The sequence below is a fragment of the Ambystoma mexicanum genome, chromosome 1q (genome assembly GCF_040938575.1).
Source record: "Ambystoma mexicanum isolate Mex_15411 chromosome 1q, UKY_AmexF1_1, whole genome shotgun sequence".
Taxonomy (NCBI): domain Eukaryota; kingdom Metazoa; phylum Chordata; class Amphibia; order Caudata; family Ambystomatidae; genus Ambystoma; species Ambystoma mexicanum.
Window position 1 is genome coordinate 1,207,390,262 of NC_090922.1, and position 21,799 is coordinate 1,207,412,060.

At 45.4% G+C, this 21,799-nt stretch overlaps 1 protein-coding gene across 1 annotated transcript in view; it reads left to right on the forward strand.

Moving 5' to 3' along the window:
- The first annotated feature begins 4,349 nt into the window (after positions 1-4,349).
- SLC35D1 (solute carrier family 35 member D1) overlaps positions 4,350-21,799 on the forward strand; it is a 180,277-nt gene continuing 162,827 nt past the window's right edge. Inside the window, exon 1 of the mRNA XM_069641946.1 lies at positions 4,350-4,568. Within this exon, the coding sequence (XP_069498047.1) occupies positions 4,372-4,568 (197 nt within the window). The 5' untranslated portion in view covers positions 4,350-4,371. The remainder of the gene's footprint in view (positions 4,569-21,799) is intronic.

A 21,799-nucleotide genomic window follows, 5' to 3' on the forward strand; every position in this document is an offset into this window, starting at 1 on the left:
CTCTTGCTCCATCTCCTTTGTTTTTATGGGGGAAAGAACAATTTTTAATCAGAACAACTTCCAGTTGTTGTTCTCATCCTTACTGCGACGCACTTGTGAATTGTACACGCTCCCATTGTATCAGTAGGTAAAAATAAACACATTTATTACAAAGGCCTTTGTAACTCGACACACAGTAAAAAAAAAAATATCACAGCAATCTTACTGAACCAACACAACACAATCAATACAAGAGGGTTAAAGGCACGGTTAAAGAAACAAAATATTCACAACCTAGAGGGGGAAGGAAAATAGGCAGTGCAGATAGTCTTTAGTATCCTTCAACATCCAACACAAACCTAAGAAGCAGTCCAAACCCTAAGAAGAGAGGAGCCTTATGCTCAATAGTACATGTAGTGCAGGCACACGCAATTGTTCCAATGGGAAAAACGGGGTCTTTTCAGGGGTCTCTAGCAGCTCAGGAAGGTGGGTGAGGTGATGAAGAATAGATTCCCACTATTTGAGGAGGGTCTCCACTTGAAGGCAGAGGTGATTCCAAGGTTCGGGAATCGGTCGCTAGTTCGCACTAGCAGTGGAAACGAGAGGGACCCCCAGGGCCACTCATGCGTAAATACAGATGGAGGGACTAGGAGCTGCCATTTAAGGTTAGGGTTACTCACCGGCCCCAGGTGCACTCCGGTCCAAACTTTGCCAGTTGGGTCCACTGCGGCTGCAGGTTCAAATGCGACAAAAGGGACGTGTCTGCGGCTTTCAGGTCCGGTGATACAGTGATGATTCCCAAACTGGACAGTGGCGATTTCTCTGCTCCTGGTGGATGGATCAGGCCGGTTTCACTGCAGCAGGCTTCAGGGGCAAGATGGTCACAAATGCAGCGTACCTGCAAAGATCGTTGCTGTGGCTGGGCAACACGGTAACCGTGTTTACTCTGGTCCTGGCACATTCGTGTCACTTCAGACCTGGGAATGCCAAATGTTCAAAATTTGGTGTGCGGGTGCTGGGGACAGAGAGCTAGCAGTATACCAAGTTTCGAGGCCTCCTCAGAACGATGGCAGAGACAGAGCAAAGGTCCTGCGTAAGCTGATTAGCCCACTGGTTGGCCCAGGGACACAGCTTACTTACAGGTTTTGTTGAAGGTGCCAAGAATAGTTGGTCCCACTATTCTAATGGGTCGAAGCGTCTTCGCAGACCTTCTAGGACGACCAGATGCAGAGGGGTCCCACGGGACGACAGCGGGCTCAGGGTGCCAAACCTTCCAGCAGTTCACCAGCGGTTCCTCGACTCGGCTTCTTAGTTTCAGGATACTTGGATCCTATCCTTCATTCAGTGAGAACTCCAGAGATCGACATGGTATGGGTGTTTTCAGTCTCCTCTTATCCAAAGTTCCCTTTGCGCCAAAACAGAGAGGACCCAATGGGAGATCGGCTCACAAACACACACTCCATAAGTGGACCAATCACGGACCACAGTGGTCCCAGGCATTCACAGCACTCCAGACTCTCTGGCACCCAGGATGTGTATTGGGGACAGACACCCCAGCCCACATCCTGAAGGCAAACACAAGGCATGCAGAAGCCCGCAAAAGCTTGGCGTTTCACAGGAAACTTCATGACCAAATAAGGACCGACCCGGGTCGGCTCGACCTGGGGAAGGCAAAGGGGCAAGATGGCCAAAGGACAGGACAAAGAACCTCGTGGCATGGCCATTTTGGAGCCAGGCCACCTATTTGTGCCAAACGTGGGTAACGCAGTTTAAATGGCAGGAAAGGGTTAACATTATTTGAAAAGATAAGCTGCCACCAGCCCTGTCCATGACACATCTGCACATCTCCAAAAAAGTCCTACGAGAATATCTAGACTCTATGTAATTGACTGAGACCCAAGTGCACTGTAATGTGCACTTGTTACGTTTTGCAGAAAAGTTGCAACATTGGAAAGGGACTACGGGAAACAAAGTCTCCTAGTACTGACTGTCTTAAGGGCATGTCAGTTCCCCCATAAAAAGTGAGCAAAAGCCCAGTGGAGTGCATCCCTGGCAAAGTCAGACTAAGGTATTTAAACGGCAGCAAAAAGTTTGGGGGTGTACAATTAGCGGGAAAATTACATATAAAATGAAATCTTTCCTAGCAACAAACAGAATGCTACCAGCCTCCATTTAAAACTAGGCCAGAAGCTATAACCAAAAGGGAAACCCAAACAATCAGTCACCTAGGTAACGCTGCTGCTTACCACTGGAGACGGAGCCCACCCGCCTCCAGAGCAATGTCGGGTGAAATCTACAAAGGAGCCGGATGCCGCCTGGGAACGCTCAGCCCCACCGGCAGGACAATAAGGATAAAAAAGTCACTTTTGCACATGTTACTGGTGGACCCATGCTCTACCTGTTGAGTCATTGAGACCCTCCCTCCCCCATGCCCTCAGCTCCTTACCTCCCCTCGGGCCCGCTGGACCCGGACCGTGATACCCTGTGCCATCCTACAACCCTGCAAAAGACTGGGCAATCCTGCTGAACCGGGCCGAGCCCCACAAGGAGCCTGGGAGCACTGTCGCACCTGGAGCCGAAAGCCCCGCCACACAGCCCCACCAGGGGGCCAGCAATTGTCGTTTCCCGGAGCCCCGCACCGGGGAAAAAAATCCAACCTGCCGTAGGCAGGAAAAATTAAACTAGGTGACGTGGTTGGAGGGGAGGAGTTATAGGGGATAGTAGAAATAAAAGAAGGTCCTGTGTCGGAGGCAGGGGCCTCATGAGGTAAGTACTGGGACGAGGAAGAGTGGACGTGCAGGTAATGAGTGTTTATTTTATTGCGAGAACTCAAGTGGCCTCTGCTGTGCTGCTTCTCCTGCTGACTTATCAAGTAGCACTACGTTTCTCGCGCATGCTTAAGGGAGATATAGGGGATAAAGTAACCCTAATGTATGTTTTGTGGGCTAAAGTACCCCAAACTGGTACTACCATATGAGGATATTGTACACTTTCAAGCTGCCCATGACCAAATAGAGGAATTAGCTTGCACTATGAGTTCCTTTATACTATCACAGAACTCTGGGATGACCCCCCCCACCCCCACCCCCCAAAGCAGCCAGTCCTCCCATGAATACATAGCTCCCAACCTTTTGTGTCACCAAGGTGGGTGAAAACACCCGATTTTCTTTTTTGGCGGGTGAGAGCCAATAGAAGTGAATGGGCGTATGAGGGACTTGGCGGGTGATTCAGCTGCTTGCAAGGTGGGCGACACCCGCCAAAAGCGGATGAGCTGAGAGCTATGTTAATATGCATGTACACATGAACTGTTTCAGACTAGAGAAAATACTCGTCTTGATATACATTACTTTATTCCTTAGAGAACATATTGCTTCAGCTTTTTGTCGTTGTGTTGAATTGGCGTTATGTTGAACGTATGGCGATAGATTATTTAAAGATTAATATTGCATGGTGATGTAAACATTAATATTGCATGGTGATGGTTTGCAACAATTTAGAGAAGGCATAGTTATCACACTAGTTTCTGTTATATGTAATTGCGATAAATACACTTTTTTTAAACAAAAAACAGGTTATGCAGATTAATTTCGGCTGCCCGTTTTGGGGAATAACAGGGCGAAGGGATATGTCTCACGAAGTCAATGTAATGTTATCACAGTTAAATACCTTCCAGGAAATAATCAGGTTTCCTGGCGAAGGGTAGAGCTCGGCGATGTCCTCCCTGATAGCACAAGCACAATGGAGAAACCAAACAAACTTAAGAACGCATTGTCTTTGAAAGGCTGTCAGTAACAGTAACAAAAAGTACTATCAGTGCAAAGTCTGGAAAAGATCCACTCAGACACGCCCAGTAAGCTACGCTATCTGTGTCCAATTAACAGCAACCCCGCTCCTGTAGTTCTAGTCTACGAGAAAGTGCGTGCCATTATGGCGCCATTTCGAAATGCAAAGCACTAAAATTTAGTGCGAGCAGATATGCAATGCTTAGTATAACACAAAAATATATTAGAAATACTCTAACATATTTACAATAATTTGAACTATGTTTCAATATTGCATACATTATTGTTTCGGATATTGATTTTATATTCTTGTTCATAACACGCAAATCCGTAATATCCGTCCTACATCTTTATTTACTATTATACAAAAACACTTCAATAATTTAATTAATCTATAACAATTAGCTTTATTTCTACTGTTCCCAAAACTATGCCATCATTTTTCTGGTAACGTCTCCGTTCAGACATGGCAACCTGGGCGTCCATTTTCCTAAGTCAATCTAGCGTTATCGCGGCTGCCTGTCGTCAAGGTTCCCTCAGCGTGACGCCCCGCTCCACGCCCCTAGCCCCCCACAGCGCATGCGCGTCTCAGACTGCGTTCCCTGAGGCCATGGCGGAAGTTCGTAGACGTCAGCATGAGCTGGTTAAAGGCAAAGCAGCCGCCAAATCCCCAGCATACAGGGATGAGGGCTTGGGGATGGCGGCCGAAACGGTGACCCTATTTCTTAAGCTCTTCGCAGCCGTTTTTTATGGTGTCAGCTCCTTTCTGATCGTTGTGGTGAACAAGAGCGTGCTGACAAGCTACAGGTGAGTCCCGTTGCAAAGGCGATTGCACAAGAGCTGTGTGCTGCCAGCTCTGTACTTTGAGCTTCGATTGTGAAAGTTCAGCTGCTGCAGCAGCGGAGCATCAAGTACTATTGGCAGCATGCCACGCATCTACTTGAGCATCGCACTACTACCAAAATAGAAGCAGGTCGTGCTCTAAATTTGTGGCACTCTCTGAGTAGTGTTAAACCCCTGCACAAGTGGGGGGTAAAAGTTGATCTCACTACGTTTTGTGTTTGCTATGTCGCATTCATCAGCTATATGTCCCCAATGATGGTGGTTTATTGTAATTATGATATTTTGTTTAGTTTTTTTCCTGTGAATTCTTGCACAAGGAGAACGTGTTTTTAAAACGTATTGGGAAGTTACCATGCAAATAATTGCAGCTGTGTTTAGAAAAGTGATACCCATTAGAAGTAAGCGAAGATCCTCGCGATGTCCATCGTCTACCCTTTAAATCCGTCCTCTAGCCCCCCCCCCCCTGTGTTCATTTTCTGTGCAACCTGGACTCCTTATACTTTTCCCAGCCGTACATGATTCCTTCATCTTTACTTGTTGACTTTTTCCACCCTTCTACTTGCATTGGGGCTTGACTGCACACTTTAACATTGTAATGGTATATTCATTATCGGGTGCATAGGTTCTTGTTTCTCCCGTGTTGTCGTTTATTTACTAAGAACCGATGTACTTGAATGTATTCTTACTGTACTTACATTAGAAATCGAATTCGTTCAGTTTGCTAACACACTTTAAAATTTAAGAAATTAGCCTATTTTTACAGTTTGAGGTCAATCTGGATGGCGAGTTCTACTCCCACTCACAGTTGTAAGAAACCTTTTCAAGTGTACACACGAATTGTCCAGTGTAATATATAACGGCATTGGTTAAATGAGTATCGTGTCTTTTAAATGCTGTAGGATGAGCACGAAACCTGTGTGAGCAAAGCATACATTTCAAAACTGTTTCTTGCTGGCTACTAGGTATCGCGCAACCCGTAGCTGATATGACATTTCCCATCTGATGCAAATAATTGGCGCACGTGTAAACCCTTGCTCGCCTTCTGAGTACTCCAGTGCGTTTTACTGAATGCCGGGATTCGGGTTCTTCTGCCAACTCGCCGGTTTAGAACAAATAATCTGTGTTTAGTTGATTCAACAAGGTGCATGGAATTTCCTTTACCAGTGTGCCTGTGATCCTTACTTGCGTTAGGGTTTGAAATTGCTATGAGCTATTTAGCTCCTGGCTCTAGCCTATCGGAGCCGGTTTACCTTGTAACCAACAGCTAACGGGAGCTACTTTTAGCTCCCAAGGCCCTATGTGACGTTACATGTGACGTTACATGTGTGTATTTGGCAAGTTTATAAAGAAGCTTTAGGGCACGTGTCAATCATAATAGATCATCCATAATGCACACAAAGTTTACTTTTGTGTTTTGTGCGAAGGTTACATTTCTATGCTATGTATTACCTCCTGGCATCCTAAAGGTAGCTCTCTTGTTTACTGGATGTTGCCCGGTACCCAGCCAGGAGGTGGTTTTAGCTTCTACTGATCAAATCTCAATTTTGACCCTTGTTGCGATAAATATTTAAAGTATTCCTATCTTTGTTTAGGTTGTGGTTTGATGGTGACCAATTACCGTATAGTATAGCAAAAAAACGAATGTTATGTATTTGAAGGTGTGAGGAGGGCACTCTTGAATGGATACACATTAGCGACTGCTATTTCCATACACCGACCCTCTCCACACTCATGCGGTGGCCCTTTGATGCTCATCAGCCCTTTACAGCTATTTCATGAAGTCTTTCAGTTTATCTGAATTCCATGTCACACTAGTAATTGGTCTCTGGCAAATGGGCTAAATAAGGTGGGGCAAGTAAACTTAGTTCGGTCATCTCGCTCTCCGAGGTAATGTGCGGTTTAGTTTTTCTTCTGTTGGTGCTTAAATGTTTTTGCTTTTGCTAGTTTTAGGTATTCTACCAGTTGGCCTCCTACGGTGTTTTTAGCCAATGCGTAATGAAAAGAAGAATTTCGAGATTAAATAGTCATAATGGTGGTTCATTTTCTGTTTAACAAACTGCGTCTTTACTGTTGCAGAGTGAAACATTCTCGTAAACAGGCTAGTGACCTTGTTTATACTTTATTCTTGTTTGTATTACGCATGAAATAAGTGCCCTGACTTTTTTTATAAAGTCTTATGTTTTTAAGGGGCGTTTAATGAGACAGCTAGTTTTGTCTGTCTGTACGGCGTGGAAACCTTAAATACTTTAATAAAAAGCACTGTGCATGTGCATCGAGCACTAAACTTATTTTTTTTTTATAAATTGTTTACTGCAATCGCTCATTTAAGGATCTGACTCTTTTGTTTGATTTGGGGGCTGGGGAGGCAACAAATGTACCATATTGCACACATTCCTTCGTGATGAAGCATAAAAAAAGGATGCTTATGCATTTTCCGGCATTTTGGCTGATGCAACTGGAACCAGTTATCTAATAGCTCCAGTTGCTGACAAATGGGTGGAGGGTGGGATTGGTGCACGGTCACCCCTCTACAACATTGCTCTTTTGGGAGTGATCTAGATCCGAATAAATTAACATCAACTCATATAATACACTAATTTCCCCAATGCTGGAATTGCAAGAATCCATTAAAATTCTCTACGTTGCCAGATCTGCCTTCAAAAACAAATTCAACAATAACCACCGGTTGCAGAAAACACACCGACATTACAAGTCTAGGTACTTGTCTTCTGGCTTTCAGTTATTGTTTCAGTGTTTTTCTTGTACCTCCTGCATCACCTACAATTCCAATTTGTTCTTCTTGCAGATATAATCAGGCTGATAATGTGCTTTTAAATTTTGCTGTGCTCTGAAGTTGGACATTGGGATGCATTACAAGGTTGGCGGCAACCTGCTGGTTTCTGCCAACCCAGTAGCATCGAATCCGATGCCTGACTTCCCGGTCCCACACAAAGTCAGGCACCAGATTTTGAAACTCCCCCATTCCCATAGAGTTCTATAGGTGCCGGTGCTTACCCGGGGCTGCTGTGTCCGGCATAACTCGTAGTGTGGCGGTCCGGAAACAAGGGTGCCGGTAAGTTTACCAGCACTCTTGTTTCTGGAATTCCACACTCGTAATGAGGCCCATTGTGTTGAAACCGGGTGCACTCAGAGGTGCACTCAGAAGTTTGCTATCTGCCTCCAAGTTCACTGCACTCAGAAGATAGATTCTGAATTGAACCTAGGTGCCGACTGAAGTTTGCCACTGGTTTGAATCTTGCTGCATTCTGAAGTAGGACATTGTTTTGAATCCAGATGCCCCTGTCGATGAGTTCAAGTCTTCTAAGATGCAATGGTCTGTTCAGAAGATGGGAGGAACCTGGTCTCACTAGATGGGGTTGGGAGTGCTATTAAAGATGGGGTATTCAGGGATTTCTCAGAAGTGGTGGATGAGCATGGGTTTCATAAAGGGCAGTTCCTGAGATACACAAGGCCTACCAAATTTGCAAGAGAAATGTCCTGAGGAACCCAAGTGTGATGAGACCACACTGTATGGTTTATAGAACGGATAGAAACCTGTGTGTCACATATCAGTGGATTAAATGTGCATGGGAGGTGGACCTAGGCTGTGAACTAGATGATGAGCAATGGGATACCACAGTGATGTTTGCTAAACGGATCGCTAGAAATGCACGCTTTCGATTATTACAACTGGACGTATTGAATGGAACATATGACTCCACAAAGACGTTTGCATCCCCTTATAGCCTATGATGTAATTCTGAAACTGCAGATTTTATACATAGGTTTTGGCAGTGCCCAAAGGTTTGTACCTTCTGGCTCAGTCAAACAGTCCTTGAAAGAAGCTGACATACGTAGATATGAATGGACACCTACAGAATGCCTACTTGGTATAGACCCCCGCCCGGGCAAGGCTAGACATATAGTTAAACTCATGGACCTTGCATGCATATTGGCGAAGGGGAGTATTGCAATGTCATGTAAATCTATAATATATGGTTGGGTGACGTGTGAAGTGGTCTACTGCTGAAACAGTAGTGGTATAGGAACTTGAGGAAAGGTATTGGAGAAACCCTAGATGAATTTAGATGCATGGAAGACTCTTTTGTGGGTGGTGATCTGCTATTCAGATGATGGATTCCCCTTTCCCTCACAACCCTTTTTTGAGGAGATGGCACTGATTATACATCTCTGTGACATTTAGCCTGGCGGTATGGAGGTGTTTTTCTCTTTGTAATATGTGGTGTATACTGTGCTGGCCTAGTTAAGCTGCACCCCGGTTTACTCTGTTTACCACATGGATGGCTGACGAGATTGACCCCTGTCGCCCATTGTGAATTTATTGCTGTACTCCACGCCTAGTGGTTTTATTTCGGTTTTTCTCTTGACCTTTTAAATGACTCCTAGTTTTTTCTGTGCTTGCTTAGGGGTTTCTTTGATCCTCAGTGTTTCTATTTTTCTCTGCTTCACTCTTCTGCACTTCAACCCTTTATCTCAGTTCATCCTTATTAGTTTTGCTCATCTAGTGATTCTATTGTCCCTCTTTCCCCTCACTTGTTTCCATCTTTTTGATTTCTTCTTTTGCTTTCTTTTCAGTAGCTCACTTGTAGCGTTCACTCTGCCTCTCCTGTGGTGGGTGTGTGTCTCAATAAAAAAAAAATTCTCCCCTCCTACCCTGTTTTCTTGCCTCACAATTTCTCATTCTTAGCGCTTCAAGTCTGTCTCCCCACACCAGTTTCCCCTTTACTTTGCCTCTATTTGCTTTTCTTTAGCTGAGTGCTTTGCGTTTCACAAGTGATAGCTTAATCTTACTTTTCCAGTGACATAACCAGGCAGCTGTAGGTGCTCACAAACTGTTAGCAGTTCTGAGTACAAATGTCTTTAACTGTCACTGGAGCCTTCCTTGAAATCTTTCCCCTTTATTTTCCTTTAGCTGAGCACTTGACGTTTTACAGATGGGGAATTTGAGGTAAACTACATTGGCAGTTAAAAACAAGCATTGGCAAAGCCAATCGTTTTGGTGTTTGTAGTTTATTGCGTTTAGCAAGAAGGGGCGGAATGAACCGCACAGGGAAGGTGTAATGACCGCATCAGAGGGAAAGAAGGGCATTGCCAGAGGTTGAGGGAAGCACTGTGGGGGAGAGGAATAAGAAATACATGGCAATAAGAGGGAGAATAATATGGTGCACTGAGTGGGATAAAAGAGGGACTTGGCAATGAAGGGGTGAAGGAGGGATGGTGCAATGGGGAGGACTATGCAGTGGGGAGGGACCGTACAATGGGGGAGGGACCCTGCAATATGGGAGGGAGGAGGGCCCGTGCAAAGTGGTGGAGGAAGGAGGGTCAGCTCAATGGTGGGGGGGAAACCATGCAAGGACTGTGCAGTGGGGGGTAGGAAGGAGGGATCTGATATTGGGGTGGGGAGAAGGGACCGCAGGGAGGAGTGAAGCATAAGGGGTGAGGGGAGCAACGGTGCACGTGTGGAGTAAATCTGTTGGTTGTATGTTTAATTTTAGTCTGGTCGGAGTTGTCCTATATTGTAGTTTTACACTCAATGGTGCTCCTTTTTTGGCCTGGTTCTTTCGATGTCCTCAAAAAAATCGCTTCATAGTCCTAGAAGAACACACTCTAGAACCCTTTTCCCCACATTTTATACAATTGATCTCCAATTTCTTACGAGGACCTCTGTATTCATTAATTTTCGTTATTTGCAAAAGCGCCTTTCTCCATCGGTATGGTAGCAGCATGCTGTAGGTTGATTGTCTTTAGGAGGATGGAAAGCCAGAGTATGGGAAAATAGCAGGTGGTAAGATGCGTGTGTGCATGTAGCAGTTAAAAGTAAAGACGTGAAGTTCCGGCTAGCCACCCAGGTCTCTTGGTTTGTTGTGGCGCGAAAAGTATCTGAATTCTTATGGCAGAGGTGTTGTGCAAAAAAGAAATCGAGTTGTGTGGCAGTTGCTGCATGCCGAAGTGAGGCAGCGCCTCCGGCTAAGATCCGGAGTGTGACAGCAATAAATGTTATACTTTCAACATTGCCTACCCCCTCAACTCCTTCTAGGTGCAAGAAACGCTGCATTCCCTAAACATCATGCATTTCCCACCCCTCATTGTTCATCTAGGACCGATTCACTGTCCCAACCCGGTCTGTCCAAGTGCAATACATTGCCCTCCATCATCAAATGATATTTTGCCCACCTCTAAGCAAACTAAAAGCCACTCGGTGTCTGTCGAAGGGTGGTGCGTTTCCCACCCTCAAACATTTAAGTGCATTACCTGGCCCGCTCTGAGTTCTGCTAAATTGGAGATACTGGATGTCCCCTTGACTCCTCCAGGTGCCCTTCCCTTGCTACTCTGATGAAAGGGGGGGAGGTGTTGGGCAGTGGCTCAGGGGGATCCAGTAGGTAAATGAGTGGGAGCGGGACTCTGAGTTAAAATGCACTGAAGCAGGGTAGCTAAATAGAAAGGCACGGAGTGTGGGGGCAGGTGCCTACCACTGGACTGTGTGTGTCGGGTTGCGGAGGGAAGAGCCAGGTTTTGAGTGCCTTCTTGAAGACTAGGTGGTCCTCTGAGGGGAGGGAATTCCAGACGGTGGGTGTTGGGATGGAGGAGGATCCTCCTAGTCCTGAAATTGAATAGGGGTAGGGGGAGGGACTACTAGGAGGTGTGCTGAACCTGATCCGATCGGTTGGGGTGTTGGTGTGCTTTTTTTTTTTGTTTTCATACACCATGTTGCAGTATTTCTGATTGGGAGAAAATAAGTTAAACAAGCCATTATTGGATCTCATTGGCATAAGAAAAACAGAAATGCAGTTTAGTGCATGTTTTGTATCATTAATGAGCAATAATCAGAAACCCGTGAAGTACGATCCTTATCCTTTAATCACCATATATCAGCTGACACTTCAATATTCCAGATTTCCCCAACTCATTCTACATTCTAATGATGACATATTATAATATCTACATACAACGCAACAACCCCCCCCTTAGTTATCATTTAGCTTACCACTAACGTATGGACATTATTAATTACATCAGATACGTGTATAACATTGTTTACTCTGTACTTCCAGTTTGTTGACATGACCCCTATATTTGCTCAATAAGTCTGTCTGGCTTACGCACTATTCGATGAGGACGACTTCTCACCATTGTAGTTCCGGCATCAGACTCAAATTCTCCACCACCAGATTCAACTTCTCCATTACATCCTAACCCCCATCTACAGAACCCAGACCACCATGATCGTGACCACTTCCCACATGTTCAGTCATTTCCTCACTACTCCGAAGATCTCCTGAATTCACAGACATTTCATCCCATGTTGAACTGTCGCTCATTTCACCATGACCACATCTTGCTTTGTTCCGATCATCATTGATCTGGTCCTCCTTGAAACAGCTTCCGGAAGAACGACGCATTTTGTGTGACTTCATGATTGTCATCATTAACTGCAGTGATCATAGGTCCCTTTACTTTCCAAATCACTGGCTTATATCTCAAATCCAGTTTAGAACGTAGTCTTTGCCGAACTAACACATTTTCTCCCACCCAATGTTGTTATCTTTGGCCCTCCTTATCAGTCCATTCTTTGATCATCTTCTTTCTTTTTATTTCATCTTCCAGTGTATAATCATTCACCTGCGGAATACGAGTTTGAGGCTTATATCGAATCGTTAGTTCAGACAGCGAATACACCGTCATTTCATTCGGAGTATTCCAATAAATCCTGAGCATCTGTGGCACTGCTTGATTAATTTCCATGTTGTCCACTATAGCCTTCGGTCTTTTTATTTAAGATTAAGCATGAATTTCTCGACCATGCCATTAGCTTGTGGCCACAGCAGAGTAATTTTCTGATGTTTACATCCTAGGTATGCTGCAAATCTTTCAAATTGATGTCCTTGAAAGGGAGGGCCATTGTCTGTTTTGGGAATTCCCCACTCACTGAAGACCTCATCTAGAACTCCAACCACATGATGGAAAGCAGTTGAAATTACATGTTTCAACAATGGAAATCGTGAATATTCATCTAATATTACTAATAAATATCCCCCTTCTTTCAAAGGTCCATAGAAATCCATAGATATTCTACTCCAAGGTGCCTCAGGTAGGGGAACAATTTGAAGCGGACAAGCGTTGCTATCAGACGCAGACACCTGACACGCAAAACATTTCTTCACAATGTCTTCAACCATTATATCCATCCACGGAAATCATGCATGATTCCTCAATATTTTCTTTGTATTTGTTATTCCTCTATGGCATGGGTGCACAACATTCGGGCCAGTTGCGGCCCGCCATGCTCTTTTGTCCGGCCCGCGAGGCACAAAGACTTTCCTAATGAAGGGCGGCCCGCGGCCGCCCTCCTTTAGGAAAGTCTTTGTTGTCTTCCGGGCCGGACAAAACACTGGCCCTCATTGGCTCAGCACACACGCACCACGTCGCTCCTACGAGCCACGTAGTGCGTGTGTGCTGCGCCAATGGAGGGCCAGCACTACGGCTGGCGTGGTCCACATTTCAGCCTTGGACCACGCCAGCGTAGTACGATTCCAGCTTTCCAGCTTACCTGCCTTCCAGCACGTCTCCGGTAAGTGCTCTGTTTGTGTTTGTGTGTCGGGTTTGTTTTGCTTTATGTTTGTGTGTGTGTGTATGTTGAGATGCGGGGGTGGGGGGTGTCAGATGTGTATGAATGTTTTGATTTGAATGTTTTTTGTGTGCTGAGTTGGGGGGTTCGGGTCTGTATGTGTGCATGCTTGAGAGTGTGTGCTGAGTTGGGGGGGGGGGGTCAGGTCTTTATTGGTGCATGTGTGTGTGCTGAGTGGGGGGGTGGGGGTTTGGGTCTGTATGGGTGCTTGTTTGAGAGTGTGCTGATTTGGGGGGTGCTGATTTGGGGGGTTCGGGTCTGTATGGGTGCATGTTTGTGTGCGGGGGTGGGGGGGTTCTGGTCTGTATGGGTGCATGCTTGAGTGTGTTGAGTTGGGGGGTGGGGTTTGGAGTTGGTGAGGGGGGTTCGGGTCTGTATGGGTGCATGTTGTGTGTGTGCTCTGAGTTGGGGGGGTTCGGGTCTGTATTGGTGCTGGTTCGTGTGTGCTGATTTGGGGGGTGGGGGTTTAGTTGGGGGTGAGGGGGCCATGGGGCATAGTGTTTGGTTGGGGGTGAGGGGGCCATAGGCCATAGTGTTTGATTGGGGGTGAGGGGGCCATGGGGCATAGTGTTTGGTTGGGGTGAGGGGGCCATGGGGCATAGTGTTTGATTGGGGGTAAGGGGGACCTGGGGCATAGTGTTTGGTTGGGGGTGAGGGGGCCATGGGGCATAGTGTTTGGTTGGGGGTGAGGGGGCCATGGGGCATAGTGTTTGGTTGGGGGTGAGGGGGCCATGGGGCATAGTGTTTGGTTGGGGGTAAGGGGAACCTGGGGCATACTGTTTGGTTGGGGGTGAGGGGGCCATGGGGCATAGTGTTTGGTTGGGGGTGAGGGGGACATGGGGCATAGTGTCTGGTTGGGGGTGAGGGGGCCATGGGGCATAGTGTTTGGTTGGGGGTGAGGGGGACCTGGGGCATAGTGTTTGGTTGGGGGTGAGGGGGCCATGGGGCATAGTGTTTGGTTGGGGGTGAGGGGGCCATGGGGCATAGTGTTTGGTTGGGGGTAAGGGGGACCTGGGGCATAGTGTTTGGTTGGGGGTGAGGGGGCCATGGGGCATAATGTTTGGTTGGGGGTGAGGGGGCCATGGGGCATAGTGTTGCACTCCAAGAGTGAACCCAATAATAAAGCTAAAACAGGCACAGTTAGGAGATGTTCATCTTTGGCTTTTTGAGGAAACCTGACTCAACGAAGGCCATACTCCACTTGGGCAACCCAAAGAGCAAACTGTAGCAGTCCAAAATAACGGCATGTCCAATCTAGGGTCAATAAAATATATAAGTTAAACAGGCGAGATACAATAACTAAATAGAAATAAATTATAACAATGGAAAATGTGTAGTACAAAATGTAAGTTTGAAATGCAAATAAAAATCGTTACCCCTCAAAAACATTCTTTTTCCATGTGTTTAGTACAACTTTGGGTTTAAAAAGCCTCCTGCCACGCCCCGCCCACATTTACTTTTTGGCCCACTATAGCCCTCTGTCAAAATCAGTTGTGCACCCCTGCTCTATGGCCTTCATGTGCTAGCATCACCAGCATCTTCCTTAAGCTTCTGGTCTATTTCCCCTCGGGAGCATTCCATCATCTGTTGATGCCAATTCTCGCTAGCCTTTGTAATTCCTTTACATCAACTCCTCCGTCAACCCCTTGTTCTTTCGGCATCTTTTTCCACTGACCAGTTACGGTCAAACGTACAGCTACTTGAATTGTCGGATCAGCCTTGCTTTTTTCAGCAAACATTACTCTCGACATTGTGGGTGGTAAGGCCTTATCCGATAAATATGACACATAATTTTCTGCCTCCATTATCATTCCCTTTTGTTGGATGCCATGATAATCAGCCGGATTTGCCTCTTTCCCAGGTTTGTGAATGATAACCTAATCATATTCCTGTAGGGGCATTCCCCACCTTTCAATCCGTGGAGGCATTCTAACTCTTGGATTTCCAAATAGCGATATCAGAGCCTGGTGATCTGTAATGAGTGTGAAAGGTCTTCCAATTATGAAATGGAGTCTTTCATAAGCCCACACAGCCGGTAAACTTTCTTTTTTCTGCCTGTGAATATGCTTGTTAAATTTTGTTCAAGGCTCGACTAGCATACATTATAACATGTCTTTCATCTTCCTTTCCTGGTTCAACTTGTGCCGAAATTGCTCCTAGTCCCACAGGACTTGCATCTACAGTGACTTCCGTTTCCCATTCTGGGTTATAATAAGCTAATTGCCGGCTATTAACAAGTTCCTTCTTTATTAACTCAAAACTGTCTTTGCACTTTTCGTCCCACATGAACGCTGTTTCCTTTTTTAACATTTGTCGCAAAGGCTCTGTTAATGTTGCAAATTCGGGTACATAACGAGCACAATAACCTGTAATTCCTAAGAATGATCTTACTTCAGTTATATTCCCTTGGTGGTTTCAGATCAAGAATGGTATCCACTTTGTTTGAATCTGCTCTTATTCCTTTTTTCAGAGAATATATGTCCAAAAAACATGGACTTTTTCTTTTTTATTCACATCACATTTGGATCCATTTAGAGTCAGTCCGCTATTCTGTAGAGCTGTACACACTTCTTCCAATGCTTCATCATGTTGTTTTTGAGTGGTACCATACACTAATATTGTCACTGTCATTAAATGTGTTTTTTACCGGAGCAATGATCTTCCTGGTTGCTTCTTGAAATATTTCCGCCGCTGATGATGTTCCAAAACTCAGTCTCTTATATCTATACAAACCCTCATGAGTTGTAAATGTAGTTATTTATCTAGACTCGGGATGTCATGACCACTGTTTCCAAGGAGTCAGGACCAACCCAACACCCTTGGAAGCAGGCTCATAACATATACCATCGGCGCCAGCCAGTCCCAATGGGGACCTTTTGGACCCTGTCCTGGCACCGGTGGTGCCAGGCTCATAAAATGGACCAGTCCCGGCACAGGAAGCGCCGGGCTCATAACAAGTGTGAAAGTGCTTGGGTGGACCTACCTGCAGCAGACCATGCTGCTTACTTACCAGCAGAATGATGTTTCATTCTCTTCTGGCATGGACTACTTTTTCTTCTGGGTGGGGCAGACACCACTCCCTGGATCATTGATGCTGGAATCCTTCTGGAAGCAGGAACTCTTTTTTCCTGGGCGAGGCTGAGGAAGGAGACACCTAAGCACTCCTGTGGGCTATTTAAACCACACCCGATTGGTGCAACGTGCTTCGCGTTATTCTGCATCTGCAGCAGGACGCTCACCGTGTCAGCTCCAGGGAATCTTCAGCTCCGGATCCTGTGAATAAGAAAATTACCTGCTGGAACCAATCTGCAGTCTTCAGCAACTCCTGCAAAAACAAAAGGCACAGGTTAGGCAAAAGCAAGGTTGGCGCTTCAACTTACCCGATCCATCGGCAGCATCCAAGGCGTTTTTTCTGCATTTCTCGTCCGGCATCGGGCCTGCAAAGACAAAGAACATTGGTTGCTAACGCTTAGTTGCAAAACGACTTACCTGCATTACGCTCGCCTCAACTCTGCTCCCGCCGCATTCCATCACCTGTAAAGACAAAAAGAGACATTAAGGTGCATTCTACAGCCCTAGAGCAGCCTTTCTTCTTGCGTGCCATCCTATTCTCCATCTTCTTGCTTTATTCCTTGCCACGAACCGGGAGGGCATCTTCTTTGGCATCGGCAGCAACTGAAAAGGAAAAAGACATAGACATTATAAGAGAGCAATCTAAAAAGAACTTTAATACTTACAAGTCACGCTCGTGCAGCAAACGGCGGCATCGCTCTCAAATCACCCTCTGCAATCAAGAGGCTGAACTCGAATCCAGTGAAGTAACTGGACCCAGCGCCCCTGCACAAGACGCAGGATGGAGAGCCCGGCATTCACCTATTTAAGGTGAGCGCGACTACAACCCAGTACCACGGGGAGAGAGGGAGAGAGGGACTTGGAACTTCTCCCAGCCTTCCAGCCACTAATACCTAGATTTTCTACTTGCAGACACCTCACCCCTCGGGTCAAATTTTCAGTGAAGAAGGGGCCTAATCCGGGAGCCAAACGAATCCTACGCCTAACGCTGAAGACGGTTTCACCGCCCAGTCAAGACCCGCGCCTCCGAGGGAATCAGGTGAGCGTTACAGAACGCGAAGCCTTACCACATATTTCCCGCCCAGGCGCAATGGAAACTTCAGACACAGACCAATTGTCCCAGCTACTTGGGGAGTTGAGGGCAGAAGTACACGCAGCACGCCAGGAAACGAATGCCTTAAGGAGGGAGTTAATGGTCTCTAAGGAACGAACAGACGACTTAGCTAGACAATTGCTGCAAGCCCAAGCGGGACAAACTCCTCTGCCTACTCCTAGTGGGGGTCATGCTTCAACGACTTCTACCAATCCGGTGCACATTAACCTACCAGGAAATGTACCTTTGGCTCCGCCCGAGCGCTTTTCAGGTGATCCGAAAAGATTTGCTGTGTTCATCAATCAGTGTCGCTTGCATTTTTTATGCAGACCCGCCGCTTTCCCAACGGACCAGGCTAAGGTGGCCTTCGTGCTCTCATATCTTAGTGGCAGCGCCGCAGATTGGTCTAGTCCTTTAGTGACTCGAGATGACCCTGTTCTTCATAACTTCCAGGATTTCCAAGCTAGTATGGAAAAATTGTTTGCAAGACACTCGCAGGGACAGGACCTGGACAATGAACTTCTTTCACTACGACAGGGCAATCAAGATCTTCTGGCCTACATTGCATCGTTCAACAGATTAGTGGTTGAAACCGGATGGCCTGAGGACAAGAGAATCACCCTTTTCTACAGAGGCCTGCGTGGAGAACTTAAAGACGTTCTGGCTCAGGTGGTGAATCCTCCACAAGACTGTTCCGAATACATCGACCTGGTGGTTCAATTGGATCATAGAATACAGAATCGGAAGGCCGATCGTTCCAGATTTGAAACTCGAGTTTTTTTCTAGACCACAGAGTTCAGCTAAAGGAAATGATACCGTGGAACCCATGCAGATTGGGGTTGTGAAAGGACCTCTAACCCAAAAGGAAAGGGAAAGAAGAAGGCAATTGCAATTGTGCCTTTATTGCGGAAACTCTGGACACTTTCTTCGAGATTGCCCAGTGAAACCAAGGAAGAAGATAGTAGGAGCTTCTGATAAAGGTGCCGAAGGTTCTGAGTCGGAAAACGACCTCGCCCGACAAGTGTAGAGGTCCGCTTGCCGAGCGTTAAAACCAGTTCTTTGACCTCGCATTTCATCATGCCCATGGTCCTCGTGAGTCCAGAACAACCTAATCGTATGCATGCCCTTAAAGCATACATTGATAGTGGCGCAATCGGCAATTACGTGGACTGTGAATTGGCCGCCAGGATGAATCTATCTCTTTGTCCTAAGATGGTGAAAGACGTCATCACCACCGTGGATGGTACGGAAATAGCTTCCGGACCAGTAACTCACACCACCATGGAAGTGACATTGATAAGCCAAGATGGACATCAAGAGAAGATCGTGTTTGACGTGATCAAGGCTCCGCAGTTTCAAGTTATCCTGGGAATCCCTTGGTTGGAGAAGCACAATCCTCAAATTGATTGGCGAGCAAGGACAATCGGGTTTCCAGAATGCGCTCCTACCTGTTATCCTCAGCCCCTTACTAAGCTGGCAGCAACTACTTTTGAGAATCCTCAACTGCCTCCAGAATACCGGGAATTTCAAGATGTCTTTCAGAAAGATCAAGCTAATTCTCTGCCTCCTCACAGATCATACGACTGCCAGATAGACTTGATTCCGGGATCCACTCCTCCGTGCAGTCGAATTTATGCCCTCACAGAACCTGAAAATCTTCACCTGAGGCAGTATTAAGAGAGCAATCTAAAAAGAACTTTAATACTTACAAGTCACGCTCGTGCAGCAAACGGCGGCATCGCTCTCAAATCACCCCCTAATCCGGGAGCCAAACAAATCCTACGCCTAACGCTGAAGACGGTTTCACCGCCCAGTCAAGACCCGCGCCTCCGAGGGAATCAGGTGAGCGTTACACGGGATCAGTTTCTAGCTGGTGATAAGTTTTGTGAATCCCGTTGCTCTATTTAGTTGAATAATCATGTCTTCAATGCTAGGTCCTGGATGTCTTTCTCTTTGTAGAGCTACATTGGGGATTCTCATATCTACACATAATCTAATGCGTCCATCTGCTTTCGGAACCACCACCAATAGTGACACCCATGGTGTGGGACCACTTTCTACTTTTTCAATTATATCATTGTCAATTAGTTGCTTTAGCTCCTTGGACACTTTCCTGAAGATGGAACCCTATCCTTCTCGGATGTTGGGGAACTGGCTTAATTTGCGAGTCAATGTGGAGATGTATTGCATCACCTTTCAATTTCCCTACTCCTTCGAATAAATTGGGAAATTTCTCCTTGATCATTTCTATGCTCATAGTGCCTTCTGTTATATTTTGTATGTCCTGTCTTTGTAATGGAATACCCTTTATCATCTCAGACTTGTAGTTTACATTAATAATTTTCAGACCCGTTGCAGTCTTGCAGCTGATGAGACCTCTTCCTTCTACAGGACTGCCTATAACAAATATTTCAACAGGTATGTGAGTATCTTTATGAATTAAATCACAGGTAAATTTTCCCTTTCACAGTGAAGGGTTTAACAGCGCTATTTTCTCATACATCTTGTTGCCTATTACATTAACCGTGGCACCAGTGTCTACCAAGAAAGGTATGCTTTTATTTCCTAAACTTCTAGTCACCTTTATGGCTGTTTTCATCCGATACTCCATATATCAATCTTACATATTCCTTGCTGTACATGTCATAATCCATGTATTCATTGATGTCTACATTCATGTCTCTTCTATCTTCAATTGGTGGATTTTCATAAGGATCATTTCTTTAGTACCTTCCTGGTTAGATTGTTTGTGACAATGTTATTTGTTCAGAGCTTGTTTGTCTGGTCTCCTCAATTTCTCGAGCATCCATTGTTCTCACAAATCCTGGTCGGAAGTTTGGCTGACTTGAAATTTATCTTGCAGCATTGTCCACTCTTTCTATGTTGGTTCTTGTATTGAATTGTCTTTGATTCTCATACCTTCGAGTTGGGATCATTTCCCGCTTGATTTATCTCTGCACATATTCTGAAAATGGTTTTCTTGACCACACCGTAGACACATGTGGCCTAAAGCTGGACATTGACCACTGTGTGCGAATTCGAACCCACACCTATAGCATTGTCTTTCTCCACCACCTTTTACGATTGGTGTACCAATTGGATTGGTTGCTTTTCACTTAAGGCAGCGATAGTGTCTAGTCCTTTGGGATTTTCTATATTAGCTGCCTGAGTATCCATTTTTCATAGATTCGTGCCAGCTCAAGTACTTCTTTCAACGGAAGGGACTTCTTTAGCAGATGTTTTCTGAATTGTGGAGACAGGCAACCTTCAATAATCCTCCATCTAATTGCCTCATCATCACTGAAATTTGATGTCACAATACATTGCCTTCCGTTGCAAGTGTAGGGCAAATTGTGCGATGGTATCATTTGGGGTTTGAGTGCATTGATTAAAAATGAACCTCTCGTAGTCTCGGTTTGGTGGTACAATGATCTTGGCATTTATTGCCACTATTAATAGTTGGTATGTCGCTTTTTCTTCTGGAGGTATTGTTTTAATAACACTTCATTTTCCTCCCTACTGGGTTTGTGAATATATCTAGTTTATTGACAGCATTTTGATTCCCTCCTGCTCTCAGGAATTCTTTAAATCATCGATCCATTCTTGCCACCTCTGTCCTCGATTATCCTGAGGTACTAGATCAAAAGGATTATGTTTCCTCAAGTAATTGGTAGGATCCGTTGATATAATTGATGTTCCTGACACAACTTGTGATGCAGTACTCATAGATGCAGTGCCCATATCCCCACTTGAATTCAGAAGACATCTTTTGTGTTTTCTTGCAGTTGTTTGATTCTTTTTGTTTATGACTTTCTTTGTCACTGTTTCTTTCTCTTTTTATTTGTCCTTCTAATTGCAAACCATTCGTGTTGATGTACTCAATTATATCATGTTTATTTCCGGTGTCACATTATTGAGAACACAAACCGTTTGTTTCCTTTATGATGTTACTGCCCTTCTTATTGATTTCTTAATCTGTTTGGCTTATTTAATTAGTTTCTATGTATACTTCTTTCTGAGTTTCCCCTTGTTTCCTTATTTTATTTCCTTTATTTGTTTGATCGTAGGTTTTATATAAACTTATCATAGTATTCTGATGTTGTGAATCAGCGGTGCCTTATCGCAGTGTGAGCCGGCATGTTATGGTTTTTTTTTTTTTTTTTTTGTGCCACGTTGTGGTGTTATGACAAGCTTTCTTTCAATGCAGAGAATTTAAAATGGAGTCACGTTTCTTGGTGCCTACTAACGTATCCGTACCCTTTTACATTAGCATCAAATCCAAGATGGGGGAGGGGGAGGCATGTTTTCCGAGTGCTTTCCTCAACAGCACCCGTAACGTCTCTACGCCAGCAACCCATCAGGCTTAGGAGCTCGTGCTTTGCT